Below are 13,720 nucleotides of genomic sequence, written 5' to 3' on the forward strand. Positions count from 1 at the left end.
TTTATGTTTACATTACTTGTGGATATCATATTTCTTTGGTAAGATCTTGTATATGTTTACGTTATCTGCGGATATTATTGTTTATGTGACACTTAAACTGCGCTTGAGAAACTAATAAGTGATGATCAATGGATCTTTGCTTAATTATGTTTATGTTTACAGTTTTATTAATGTTTGCATATAGAACTGTAGATTGAAGGCCAAGTTTCTTTGCTATGGTTGTCGGTATTGGGGAAGGGGTAAGTGTAAGTGGTGACAAATGTAAAACTCCTCCACCATCAGAGTTTGAATTCTCCTGAATTCTTGTAATATTAATTGTAACATTTTTCTTTTTTTGCTTAATATACAAATAAAGTATAATTAATATTATGGTTATTGTAAGGATTATTGCCATTCCATAACCCACTTTCTTATGAAATTTAAGTTCTCTTATTTTTTTTACTCTGTTTGTGTTTACTATACTGATTGTGGATCCTGTATCTACTAAAAAATCTGTGTCCGTCAATTGTTAATTCTAATAATATTTTTCTTTCATCCGAGGCTACTGGGTAAAAAATTCATGCGGATTTTCATCTACAATGCTTTTATTATCTTCGTCTGTTATATTGTCTACGCTCATTGGTACTGGTGGGGCATATTGTTGGGTGTTGTTATACTGTCGTGTATTTATGTTTTGGTTTGAATATGTATAATTAGCTTTTTGGTTTTGTCGTTGGTTGTAAGAGTTATTAGTCTGCCTTATATTTTGGCTTTTTTGTATTTGGTTATTTGGTTCAGTATTTGGTATACCAGGTTTGTTATCAAAATTTTTTCGAATTAGCAACTTTGTGTTTAAATTTGAAAAACTTAAACCAAAATATTTGGATACTTCTTCTCTTACTGCTGACACAGTAGTAAGAGGCATTAATGCAACTGCCATAGGCCCTGATGCTATTTCTTTAATTCTTTGGACAAGCAATGAACTTAATATATTCGCAAGTTGTTCATTATTTTTGAACACCGCGAAATCTGTAATTTCTTCTATAATATATCTTATTTTGGTATCTAAATCTCTAATGCGGCTTACTTTGAGGTTGTTTATTTTCCTGGTGAGTCCCATCTGGTGTTCACATTTAGGACAGTTCTTGCATGTCCTTGAATCTTTGTGTTTAAAATAACACTAAAGACATGGTCCAAATCTTCTCCATATTCTTCCATAATTTGGTTCACCGCTGCTATAAATCCGTGTAACTTTCCATCATCTCCAGAAAATGTAGGCAAATATCGAGTTTCCTTCTCAATATTATTACGTTGCCTTGTTACTGGATTGGCATTGGCATTGTTAGCTTGTTGATAAACAAGTATTTGAGTCAGAATGCTTGAATGCACCTTTGCATATCACTGTCGTTTGCCATTTTTAATTTTTTTTTTATATGGTGTCCTTGTGATTGTTTTTCGAGTGGCACAAATATAACTTATTAGTTTTTATTTTGTTGTCACTTTGTTCACACTTTTGCACTTTGTGAGTCTTTTTATGTCTTTGACCGCTTAAAGATTCACTATTTAGTGTGTGTAATTGTAAGGTTGTTACGTCCGGCTGCGCCAATTATGAAAGTTGGGCTTACACTTTGAGTTTTTAAACCTTTATCACTTTTGAAAACTCTCGCCTTTATTTCGATACGTTCGATTTGAGTGTCGGATTAGAACTGAGAACTCAATTGTACATAGTTGATTCTTATATCGAGTTTTGTTTACAATATTGAATATATGGAACCAATCTTCGTTGGTCCACTCTTGCTTATGTTTATATTATTTGTGGATATCATATTTATGTTTACATTACTTGTGGATATCATATTACTTTGGTAAAATCTTGAATATGTTTACGTTGTGAACTGTGAACTGCGCTTGAGAAACTAATATATGATGATCAATGGATCTTTGCTTAATTATGTTTATGTTTACAGTTTTATTAATGTTAGCATTATAGAACTGTAGATTGAAGGCCAAGTTTCTTTGCTTATGGTTGTCGGTATTGGGGAAGGGGTAAGTGTAAGTGGTGACAAATGTACAACTCGCGCGATAATAAGAAAACGAGAATTATCCCACGCCATTTGCAACTGGCCATCCGCAACGATGAAGAGTTGAACAAACTACTGTCGGGTGTCACAATCGCCCAGGGTGGTGTATTGCCCAAAATTCAGGCTGTACTTCTACCAAAGAAGACCGAGAAGAAGGCATAAGTGTTCAACAAGTTACGAAAAAGTGCAGCGAAAAAAACCCAAAACGTCCTTTTCAGGACGACCAAAAATTTTTTGAAGAGAGATTTATAATTTCATTTATGGTTTTATGACCACTCTTGCACATGCAGACAGACGAGTTGACCTGCGCTCCGATAAGGGGACTAAATAATGTACAGTCTTGTGTCAGAATAATAGTAATTGAATGTTTTATTTTTTTTTGGTTAAAAGCATATGTTATTCATAAAGCATTCGCCAACGACCATACCACGCTGAATACTTCGGTTCTCCTCCGATCACCGAAATTAAGCAGCGTCGGGCGCGGTTAGTACTTAGATGGGGGACCGCTTGGGAACATCGCGTGTTGTTGACATTGTGTCTCTTTCTCCGCAGTGCCCCCAAAAATTATATTTGCTTACAATATTCATTTCATATTGTTGAGCATATTTCTGCATCTCTCTTGATAAGATTGTTGGTGGTCCTGAAAAGGACCGATTGGTATTTTACAAATTGTTAATTGATTAACCGCCAAAGCCGTACAAAGTGCGACCTTGTCTCTTTAGCGCATAAACAACATCCATGGCTGTGACAGTTTTCCTCTTAGCGTGCTCGGTGTAGGTGACGGCATCACGAATAACATTTTCCAAGAATACCTTTAGCACACCACGTGTCTCCTCATAAATAAGTCCAGAGATACGCTTCACGCCGCCACGGCGAGCCAAGCGACGAATAGCTGGCTTGGTAATACCTTGGATGTTATCACGTAACACTTTGCGATGACGCTTAGCGCCTCCTTTACCCAAGCCTTTGCCACCTTTGCCGCGACCAGTCATTTTTCACTTATTATTTTTCACTTCTCACTGCACGAACGTCACAAATAAACTAATGCCAAAAGCAACATTGCTGCTTCTATTTATACGAAAATGATCGAAAACACGAGCGAGAAGTAAACGATGTATTGTTCTCGCTCACTCACGATTCACGCTACGATTCCGACTACCCTTGTCTCGGTAAAAACGAGCGCGAAATACTTGCGTCTCCCTCTCACAAACCGGCTATTTCCTATATAAGTGACGCAGCAAGCAGCGTGCACGTTTATTGTGTTTCGAACAGTGACAGTGAAGGTGAGTGAAAAAGTGGGGAAGAAAAAAAATAAAATAAATATAACGGATGGCTCGTACTAAGCAAACTGCCCGTAAATCGACTGGAGGCAAAGCGCCTCGCAAGCAACTGGCTACTAAGGCAGCGCGCAAAAGTGCACCAGCAACTGGTGGAGTAAAGAAGCCTCATCGCTATCGCCCTGGCACTGTTGCTCTGCGTGAAATCCGTCGTTACCAGAAAAGCACTGAGTTGCTTGTTCGCAAGCTTCCCTTCCAGCGTTTAGTGCGAGAGATTGCTCAGGATTTCAAGACTGATTTACGCTTTCAGAGCTCAGCAGTAATGGCACTGCAGGAGGCTAGTGAAGCTTATCTGGTTGGTCTATTCGAAGATACAAACTTGTGTGCCATCCATGCTAAGCGTGTTACAATCATGCCTAAGGACATCCAGCTGGCAAGACGTATTCGTGGAGAGCGTGCATAAATTCAGTAGAAGAATTTATTTCCAAAAAAAAAATCGGTCCTTTTCAGGACCCCAATTTTATTACTTTTGAGAGATAATTTTCAAATTTATTTATTAATTCATTTCCATAAAAATGTATTTTGCTGCATCAAACCTGTTGTGCTAAGAATAAATGTAAAATACAGGATCATTTGCTTAATAGCTTATCAATGAATACATAACGCTCTGTGCCGCTCAAGTCATTAGTACTCTGAAGATGAATTTACCGAACGGCACACATGTGTATATATAAAAAGAAACAAATTAAAATGAATTTATTTAAAGTATATCGTGAGTTTAAATATTTGTACTCGATAAATAATATATATTATTTTTGTTGTTTAAATTTCCATACAGTTTCGTATTTTTAAATTCTTAATTTTCTCTTGCACGCTTGCTGTTGAGTTAGCGACTTGTCGCTAGCTGTAAGAGTGCTAATCGCGATTCAACGCCCGAATTTATATTATAAACGAAGTTGATTTCTTTATAATATGTTGCTTTATTACTGCCTTCTGCAGTGTGTTTAGTTAAGTTAAATTTACAATGTTTTTGAGTATATGTATGTACATATATATATATGCGGCACGGCCGGCTTACAAGAGTAACTACAGAGCAGGGTCTGTCCGTTAGGAGAGTCTAAAGCGAGTTAAAGTTCAACTTGTTAGTTGCGACGATCGAAAGTAAGTGTAAGGTAGAGAATTATAGGCTCGGCCTCATAATTCTTAGCGATAGATAAAGCAATAGAGGATTAGTGATAGCGAAAAGAACGCACAAAGAGAGCGCGAGCTTTATTAGTGCAGTGCCAAATGCACGCACAAAGAAGAGAGCGCGTAAGTACAAGCGCAAAAAAGAGAGCGCTTGAGCTTTTTCAGCGCCGAAGTCCGAGCTTACACCAGATCAGCTGTTAGTAGCTGAAGAGTCAAATTGATTGGCCTTGCATGACCAAGCATAACATAACATAATTGAAAATTAAAAATCATTTTGCATAATATAGTCAGGTTTAATCTGAATTTAAAAATAAATAATAAATGCTTTCTGGGAATTATTTGTTCAAACTATGTATAAAATTATTTAAACTTAATGTTAAATTCAGAAAATTTGTTTTTTTTGCTCAATTTACATTTTAAAACAACGTATTCATGTAAAAATTAGTTTCCATTTGATACAACGTTGGACTTTGTGTGTGTATTAAAAATCGGGTATATACAATATTTCATTGAATTTAACTAATAAATAAGTATTGAACATTTTTAATGTAAATATTGCTAAGAGGTACTGAATTTGCGAATATAAAACATTTTTAAATATTAAATTGGTAATGAGGTAGGTACAAACTTATGCCACACAAACGTACAATGCGCGGAATATTTTCGTATCGCCCTTCTATTTGCTTCTCAAAAAGTTGAGGTCGGTGGTACACACACAGCCGCGTGTGTTAAATTTTCATGAGAAACTGTATATTTCGAGTGTAAAAGTAAAGTGTAGTGAAAAATGTCTGATTCAGCCGTTGCCACGTCCGCATCTCCTGTGGCAGCTGCACCAGCTTCAGCCGAGAAGAAGATAGCTTCCAAGAAAACGGCAGGAGCAGCAAAGGTTAAGGCAAAAAAGACAACTGCGCCGCCATCACATCCGCCAACTCAGCAAATGGTCGACGCTTCGATTAAGAGCTTAAAGGAACGGGGAGGCTCATCACTGCTGACAATTAAAAAATACATCGGTGCTACATATAAGTGCGATGCCCAGAAACTGTCGCCATGCATCAAAAAGTATTTGAAAACAGCAGTGGCAAGCGGTAAATTGATACAAACAAAAGGCAAGGGCGCATCTGGCTTATTCAAACTATCCGTATCTGCCAAAAAGGTCGCCAAGCCAAAGACCGAATCTGTAGAAAAGAAAGCTGCTGATAAGAAGCCAAAGACAGTAAAAGTGGCAAAGGCTAAGGATGCCAAAAAGACAGGAACCGTTAAGGCGAAGCCAACCACAGCAAAGGCGAAATCAAGCGAGACCAAGCCAACTGCAAGTACTAAGCCTAAAAAGACGGAACCGACGACACCTAAAAAGACAGTTGCTAAGAAGTCAAAGGGCGTTGCTGCCAAGAAGTAAACTCAAATGCATACTCACACGAGCATGCGCAAATTTTAAAGCATTGAAATTTTATTTTATACAAAGCCCTTATCAGGGCTACAACAATTATTCAAATGAGAAAGAGAGATTTCAATAAGGCATTTTGCACAATTGTAACTCGAACTCCGAGGCGTATTGGCGTATTAAATGTATTTGCTGTTTGCACACACATTTATATTTATATCTCTTGGAATAAATTAGTTTGTGGCCATGATAAATCCCCTTTTAGTTACCGAATCGAGTTGGAAACCCTAAACTCAAATCGAATTTTTCAGCTGGAGTGTGCCTTTTCTTGATACCAAATCAGCAGGATTTTGTTTTGTTGGGATGTGCCACCAATGACAGTTACTTGCATATTCCTGTATCTCCGAGACACGATTTTCAACGAAAGTAATCTCAGAGTGTTGTTTAATCCAATGTAGCTGGTAGCCGCTTTCTTAATGGTACTGTCAGTGTTGAAGTCTGGAGGATTTGAGGACCATTTTCCTAACTCAAACTTCCCCTTGCTCAGAATTCAGTCTTAAGCCCTTGAAGTTTTACTTCTGTGTCGTGTCCACTAAGGAAGTCGTCTGCTTAAAGGGATGAATTTATGGCGCGTGCTCCAAGGTGTGTGCATAGTGTTCAGACAAGTGCACAATGCTACGTATGACGAGATATGGCGCTGTGGCGGTTCCATACGTCAGTGTGTTTATCTTGTTTGTATGTAAGGTGTCATGTGGCGTAGATCTCCAAAGGATATATTGAAAGTTTCGATCTTCCTTGTCCATTTGTACTGGTCTTAATATTTTAACAACATCTTTATTTATGGCATACCTGTAGTCCGAAACCGCAATAAAATAGCCTATGACAATGTAGTGTATAGCTAATGTTCTGGGAACTTAGCCCCCTGGGTACTTGTGCGTAGTTGACTTTAGGCCCTCAAGCATGGCTAGAGGATTCTTGGAGGACAAGGATAAAACGCTGTAGGGTGGTTCTTCATAATAATATAACAAACCTACACCACACCAATATATGGAGGTAAACGATGTAATCCGAGCTGGATATCAGCTTAAGCGTCGGTGGAAGGCGTGACTGCTACCATCGGCGGACACGGGGAGGAGCATCCTCTTTGCGTGTCGCAGCAGTCACAAGATAGTGACAACGCAAAGACAAGATGGGGTGCGTCTGCTATTGCAAGCGTTAGATCGAATGCTGTTGACTGATGAGCCACAGAACACAGACAAGGGGAAACTCGACGCCTCTGCCCAACTCAAGCGGCCACGCACAGATTACAAGGATGCCATCAAAATCTTTAAGGGAATTGAGGGTCGTGATCCTGCGTTACTGACCGAGAAGACAAAGCGGCTTAGGAAAAGGCAAAAGTACTTCGTGCGACAATTTAGGGCTACTACCACTGGGGTAGAAACTCAAGCAGTTGCTCAAACTACCGCTGCTCTGACGGGAGTTACATGGAAGGCAGACATCGCAAGCATATGCCGTAACCACTTTGAACAAGCATGCTAGTTCGTTTACATCGAAGATGGTAAAAGTGCGGACAACAACCTCTCAAAAACCGGACAAGAACATATAAACTAAACAGGCGGGGGACAACAGAAAGCAATTGACTTCTGGCTCCGTCAATAAAAGACAGAGGTCACTCTGCAAGGGGGTCCGACAGAAAAGATCCGGAAGGAAAATGTAAACACGATAACTTGCTCTTACTCAAAAAAGTCAGGTGGCATAAAAGCGCCAAGGCGGTGGCTTGTGCTAACGAGGAATCTTTACGATTCCTCAGTCCAAAACCTTGGGGAGCTGTGGCCTGGGACAAGGTTTGATCTAGTACGTATGGACCAGGTTCCTGGGCGGTCCAACATTAAGGTGTGGGTTCCACCTCCAATGATAGAGGACAGAATCATACTGGAGATGATCAAGTGCCAGAACGAAGAGACTAGTGAGTAGACTATAACGAGAGGACTTGCTCGCGACAAAGGAATATCAAGGACTTATGGATCAAAATTGGTAACTAATCCAAGTGTCACCTGCTGCGTAGGCAATGTTAACTGCTAAAAACATAGGACAAGGGGGTTCGGTATTCTCGCAGTGTGTCCAGGATACCCTACCAAAACGCCCGGTAGGACGGTTAGACAATCTCGGCACTCTCGAGAAATACACAGACACCCTATGCGAACCGCAGTATGCGGTGGATACCGGAGCTCGGCCAAATCAGGAAGGAGACGAGAAGACTACAACGGAGACGAAAACTGCCCGGCGGATTGGGAAGCCAATCAGACTTTTCAAAGCGAAATGTAGAAAGGCCAAATAGACTCGTAGACTGTCTCGCAGACTAACCACGGAAGTGGTTCCATTCCCCCGCAAACGTCCAGACTTTGCAAGTAAAGCAAAAGATCCTGGAAAACCAGATTTTCTTTGTCATCTGGATGGCAACTTCGCAAGGGACAGTCAGGAGTCTCTGTAGTTACTGATCATTCACTTTCCATGCTGCCTCGATTCTGATAAAGAGAGTGCGACCAACATCCTCACCACCAGCAGGCAACCCACGAACGTGTTGAATACGGATAGAAATTGCCTTATAGATAATAACCGAAGAGTAGAAAATCTGGGCTACAAATCTGAAGGACCGGATGACATAAGTCCATGTTACAAGCGATAAGCAATTATCTCATACCATGGTTCTTAGAAGTCTTCAAGGGATGCCTAGTGTTATGTTTGGGTTAACATAAAATAATGAATGCAGTGATCTCTATTTGAGAGCTTAATTAGAACTGACTGTATTTGGCGGTTATCGCTATGTGTGTATGTTAGTTTACAGTATGAGCAATGCTAGCTAGCTCTTAACATTAGTGTAGCCGTTATTATTTGAATATGTTTATACATATATAACAACTAGTACATTCCGTAAAACTAGGGAGAATAGAGAGTGGCATTTAAGACAGGAAAGATAAGCCACTGCTCGCTAAAGGATTCTAGTCCAATCAGTATTTCATCGTTTTTACTGAAAACACTGGAACGACTACAAGACCTGTATATGAGAACATTGCTGACATCTCAAGCTTTTAGTGCAAACGAACACGCCTACCTTAAAGGTAGATCAGTTGAGACCGCACTAGTAGGAATAATAGAAGACACTGTAGAGAAAGGAGTTGGCGTTGGCAGCCTTTCTAGACATATAGGGTGCCTTGAACAATGCCAGTATCCAGTCAATCCCCACAGTCTAGTCAACATTGGGTCACATCCGATGATCAATCGTCTATAAGAAAAAATGCTACAAGGGGTACCCCACAATGAAGAGTCATATCCCTATCCTCCTTGTTGTGAAATCTTGTTATGAATGTCTTTATAATCAGATTAAAACACAAAGAATGCAGAGCTACAGAGCAACGTGGACGACCTAGTTCTACTGGTTACAGTTCTTGCCTACAATCAGCGAGCTTATGGAAAACGAACTTGGTCAAACTCTGCGCTGGGCAGAGCGAAATGGACTTCGGGCCAACCCACAGAAGACCGAACTCGTTTTGTTCATACGAAAATACAAGATCTTCAGACTTCCTAACACGAGGAACGCAGCTCAAGCTATCAAGAGAGGCAAAGTACCTGGGAGAAAAACTGGACTCTAAGCTCTCCTGACGGAAAACTTTGAAAACGATGAAATAGGCACTATAAGCCCTCTTCAAATGCAAGAAATTTTTTGGAAAGAGATGGGGACTGCAAACGTACATCATTTTACTGTATATATACTGCAGTCGTTAGGCCCATCCTAACCTATGGAGTGTTAGCGTGATGGCAAGCGGCCAACACCGGCTCCCATCTCGAAAACCTCCAAAATGTGCATAGATTGGTCTACCTGAGTGTAACAGGATGCTTACGTTCTGCTCCTCAATTAGCCTTAGATGCCTTTGAACCCGACTGAAATCTTCCTCAAGTACACAGCGGCGAGGAGTGCAGGCAGGCTACGACCCCTAAAACTCTTCAAGCTGCGTAATACTGCGCAGTACAGTCCTGCTGTCGGTAGGTCAGACGATTGTGGAAGAAAGTTACTATCGACGTCCAGAATTTAAATGGAACGACAGTTTTCAAGCTGTTTTTACAGCAAGAACGGACTGGCAGCAAGAAGCTTTCTTGAGGACTAAAGAACTGTCAATCCAAACGGACAGATCGAAAACGCAGGAAGGCACAGGATCTGGAGTCTATCCCTGTGTCCTAGATGCGCAGCGTTCATACCAAATTCCAAATTCTACGCTGTCTGGAGAGCGATAAAATTAACAAGCAATTCGACAGATATGTCATGGAACTTTTCAATATATATCGACAGCAAAGCAGCTATAAAAGCTCTAGCCTCGAATATGGAAAGAGTGAACTCATCCGGAGCACAGCCAGCGGACTAAATCACTGCCAGCAACAATCTGTTAGGCTCATCTGGGTGCCAGATGGGTATACCAGGCAATGAGATCGCTCTTATGTGTGCTAGGACCGGATCAGCGCTGCCTTCAAGCTTAGCGGTGACGGACGAGTTGCCAAAGTATCTTGAATGTTCCTTAAGTGACATTCGTAAAATAATTCTACCATCGGCTTGCTGTCGCACTGATTGCATTAACATTTGTTAACAATAAAGTTGTTCAGGAGTAAGAGAGTCTAGAATTAACCTGTGAACATGACCAATCCTGTAGTTACCACACAAGTCATTTACTTAGACTATAGCCGTAACCTATATTACTTGATGTACTTATGCTTAGTTTCCATGTTGATTTTTTCCATAAACAGAAATGAGCATTGTTTGTGCAAATTGAGCTTTGCTACCTAACGATTTTAAAGAGTTGCATAACGCTGTTGAGCTGTCTATCAAGCTACTACTTGTGCGCTTTAAAACTACGTTTTAGTGCTTTGGGATAGTTTTCTGCAACCACCTGAAATGCCATAACAGTCTCTAGGACTGCTACTCTTAAACAGCTGATTAGTTGATTGAATTTTTCGATGCCTGATACACATCCTTGTTGATCTATAACTTGGGTTATACCATATTTTAATCCACGTACATAATTACAGTCGAGTTTCGTGTTATTCTCGGACATGGCTATATCGACTCAGTTTGTCTTGCTGAAGAATATATATACTTTAAGGGGTCTCCTCAGTCAGAAGTGCGAAAGCAGCCGGTCGCGTTTTTCAACCGCTCCGCAGTTATTCCCACCGAATTGTGATTTATCTGTAAGCAACAATATTTTAGCTTAGCGCAGGTTGTGTACGAACAACTCGCTTACCTGGGGCTCAGCACTTGATATAGTGCTCGTTCCTGCTAGCGTCCTAATCGCTGTCCAAAGCCCGCGTCCATCTACGCCCACATTGTTGCGTCGGGGCGTGGCATCCCATAGCGTGAATAAAGTAGAAAGTTCTTCTTTCTCTTTCTTCGCTTGCTTTTTTTTCTTCTCCCACACCCGAGAGAAAAGGCGGGAATCAGCTGTGCCTGTGGTATCGAACCAGTGTTGAGAAATACTTGATTAGCAGCTGATCAGTGAAGAGACAGCTGTTGTGAAAGTTTTCTAACAAAAAAAGCTTTTGCTATCCAGCCCTGGTGCTTAAAGCTCTCGAGCTGCGCCAAGGAGAGGATAGCATACTTTTAGGCAGGGAAGCAATCCGGACCTTGAAGCAATCGGGAAGGCTTCATCCGCCGGTCAGCGCTGTCAAGATCGCCGCTGCAGCGCCTCTCACCATGCCAGACGCGTCTCGCGTGTAAATTGAACAACAAGAAAACCTAAAACATTAGGCTATGAGTGAATTCGACACTCATACGGTGCTCCAACGTCAGCAAGACGATCGTCGGCTCTCTCTGCAACGCAACAACGCATACCATTCAATCGTGTCAATGCAAGACAACGCGACCGCAAACCCAACAAAAACCAACCAACCGCGATTAATAACCCCAAGCCCGAGCAATGAACTTAATCCAACATCGCAAGGCAGGGTGTGCTCTTGCTCTACAGCGCTCTTGTTGGTAAAAACCCCATACCCTTCTTTCAAGCCAACCTGCTTAGCCACGGTCACCAGTACAGTGACGTCATTAGCAACTGTAACGGCAACTTCTACAACAACTACAATAATATCGACTGCTCGCGCAATACCATCTACTGTAATAACGGATTCTGCAGTACAAGCAAAAAATGCAGCACCTTACAACAGCGCGCTCTCTTCAAAACAACGTTCGGCCGTACAAATGGGTATGGATCGCTACATATAAATGAAACGAAAGCTTAGCCCGCAGAACTCTAAACTTGGTAATTCTGCCAAAATAACTCGCGGCACCTCAAAACAATCCACAACAGAGAAGCCCATAGAAGCAAACAGATTCGCTATTTTGGCAGAAAAACCCGATGACTTATCTCCTAAAGACATCGTAGGGGACAGTAAAAAGCCTAAGCCGCCGCCGATTTACATTTGAGAGAAAAGTTCTAATGCTCTCGTAAATTCGATACTGAATCTAATCGGACCAGACAATTTCCACATAATTCCATTAACAAAGGGAAACATTCACGAAACAAAAGTCCAGACTAATACGGAAGTAAACTTCAGAATTTTGTCAACAATACTAAAAACTTCTACACATACCAATAAAAAAGCAGTAAAGGCCAGTAAGTAGTACTTAAAGAAGTAACACCAGCTGAAGTTTCAGGCGCACTGAAGGAAAAAGGTTTTAATGTTAAAAATGTTATTAATATTTTGAATATATAATATTGAGAAAGAAAACCTCAACCTCTTTTCAAGATAGAACTTGAACCCGAAACCAAATCCAAGCCTCTGAAGAAAAATTAAGTGCATCCAATCCTACTACACCGCAGAATAACGGTAGAAGAGCCGCACAAAAGAAATGGACCAGTTCAGTGTAATAATTGTCAGGAATATGGCCACACAAGGTCTTATTGCACGCTCCGACCAGTATGCGTTGCTTGTGGAGACCTTCATGACTCCCACAAATGCCCAAAAAATAAAGATGATCCCAGCAGCGAAAAATGTGGAAACTGTGGAGGTAACCATACGGCTAACTGCAGGGGCTGTCCAGTCTACAAGGAACTGAAAATTTGTACAAACCAAAGAGTGTCAACTGCTCGCTTACATATTCCACCTATGAAATCTACGCGTGATGCCTTCCCCCCTACAGCCGTTACACCTTCAACTAATAATGAGTCCACCGACAAACCCGCAAGCTTTGCAAGTGCTCTAAAATTGGGTCTGAAAAGTGCCGCTCCCACCAAGCCACGACCATCAGTTTCCCCACATCAACCAGGGGAGCAGTCTACGAACAAAATTGAAACAATGTTATGTAATATTCAACAAAGTGTGATGGACTTCATGTCATTCATGCAGACAACTATGCAAGATCTTATGCGAAACCAGAACGTTCTGATTAAGCTGCTCGTTGCTCAAAAACAGACTAAGTAATCAATGGCTCCACTCCGCATATCACTGTGGAACGCCAACGGCGTCTCTCAGCGCAAACTCGAGTTAACTCAGTTCCTTAATAATAACCATATAGATGTAATGCTACTCGCAGAAACTCATCTTACAAATAAATATAATTTCCAAATTCGAGGCTACTTATTCTACAACACGAATCACCCAGACGTGAAAGCACATGGAGGCACTGGGATTCTGATTAGAAATCGAATCAAGCACTGCTTCCACAATAGCTTTGCCACTCACTACATGCAAGCTACATCTATAGATGTACAAATGGATTCCCGTTCTTTAAAGCTTGTCGCCGTATACTGTCCTCCTCGGTTTACAATATCCGA

The 13,720-nt window shown here is 40.9% G+C and overlaps 3 protein-coding genes, 1 long non-coding RNA gene and 1 pseudogene across 4 annotated transcripts; 3 read left to right on the forward strand and 2 right to left on the reverse strand.

Annotated features, from left to right (window-relative positions):
• The first annotated feature begins 2,473 nt into the window (after nucleotides 1-2,473).
• On the forward strand, nucleotides 2,474-2,592 carry LOC117134742 (annotated as a pseudogene).
• A 9-nt stretch (nucleotides 2,593-2,601) lies between these two features.
• On the reverse strand, nucleotides 2,602-3,305 carry LOC117134729 (histone H4). Its single transcript, XM_033293372.1, has one exon. It carries the CDS (start codon nucleotides 3,050-3,052, stop codon nucleotides 2,741-2,743), a length of 312 nt encoding a protein of 103 aa, XP_033149263.1. The 5' UTR covers nucleotides 3,053-3,305; the 3' UTR covers nucleotides 2,602-2,740.
• A 45-nt stretch (nucleotides 3,306-3,350) lies between these two features.
• LOC117134728 (histone H3) lies at nucleotides 3,351-3,846 on the forward strand. The gene has a single exon (XM_033293371.1). It carries the CDS (start codon nucleotides 3,390-3,392, stop codon nucleotides 3,798-3,800), a length of 411 nt encoding a protein of 136 aa, XP_033149262.1. The 5' UTR covers nucleotides 3,351-3,389; the 3' UTR covers nucleotides 3,801-3,846.
• Nucleotides 3,847-4,829: 983 nt separating this feature from the next.
• Nucleotides 4,830-5,996, forward strand: LOC117134690 (histone H1.2-like). The gene has a single exon (XM_033293194.1). It carries the CDS (start codon nucleotides 5,310-5,312, stop codon nucleotides 5,919-5,921), a length of 612 nt encoding a protein of 203 aa, XP_033149085.1. The 5' UTR covers nucleotides 4,830-5,309; the 3' UTR covers nucleotides 5,922-5,996.
• A 4,946-nt stretch (nucleotides 5,997-10,942) lies between these two features.
• Nucleotides 10,943-11,478, reverse strand: LOC117134693. Its single transcript, XR_004458797.1, has 2 exons — nucleotides 11,195-11,478; nucleotides 10,943-11,139 (listed from the first exon to the last, which is right to left on the reverse strand). It is a non-coding gene; the product is annotated as an uncharacterized LOC117134693 (long non-coding RNA).
• Between the last annotated feature and the right edge of the window lie 2,242 nt (nucleotides 11,479-13,720).

The sequence above is a fragment of the Drosophila busckii genome, chromosome 2R (assembly GCF_011750605.1).
Source record: "Drosophila busckii strain San Diego stock center, stock number 13000-0081.31 chromosome 2R, ASM1175060v1, whole genome shotgun sequence".
NCBI classification, from domain to species: domain Eukaryota; kingdom Metazoa; phylum Arthropoda; class Insecta; order Diptera; family Drosophilidae; genus Drosophila; species Drosophila busckii.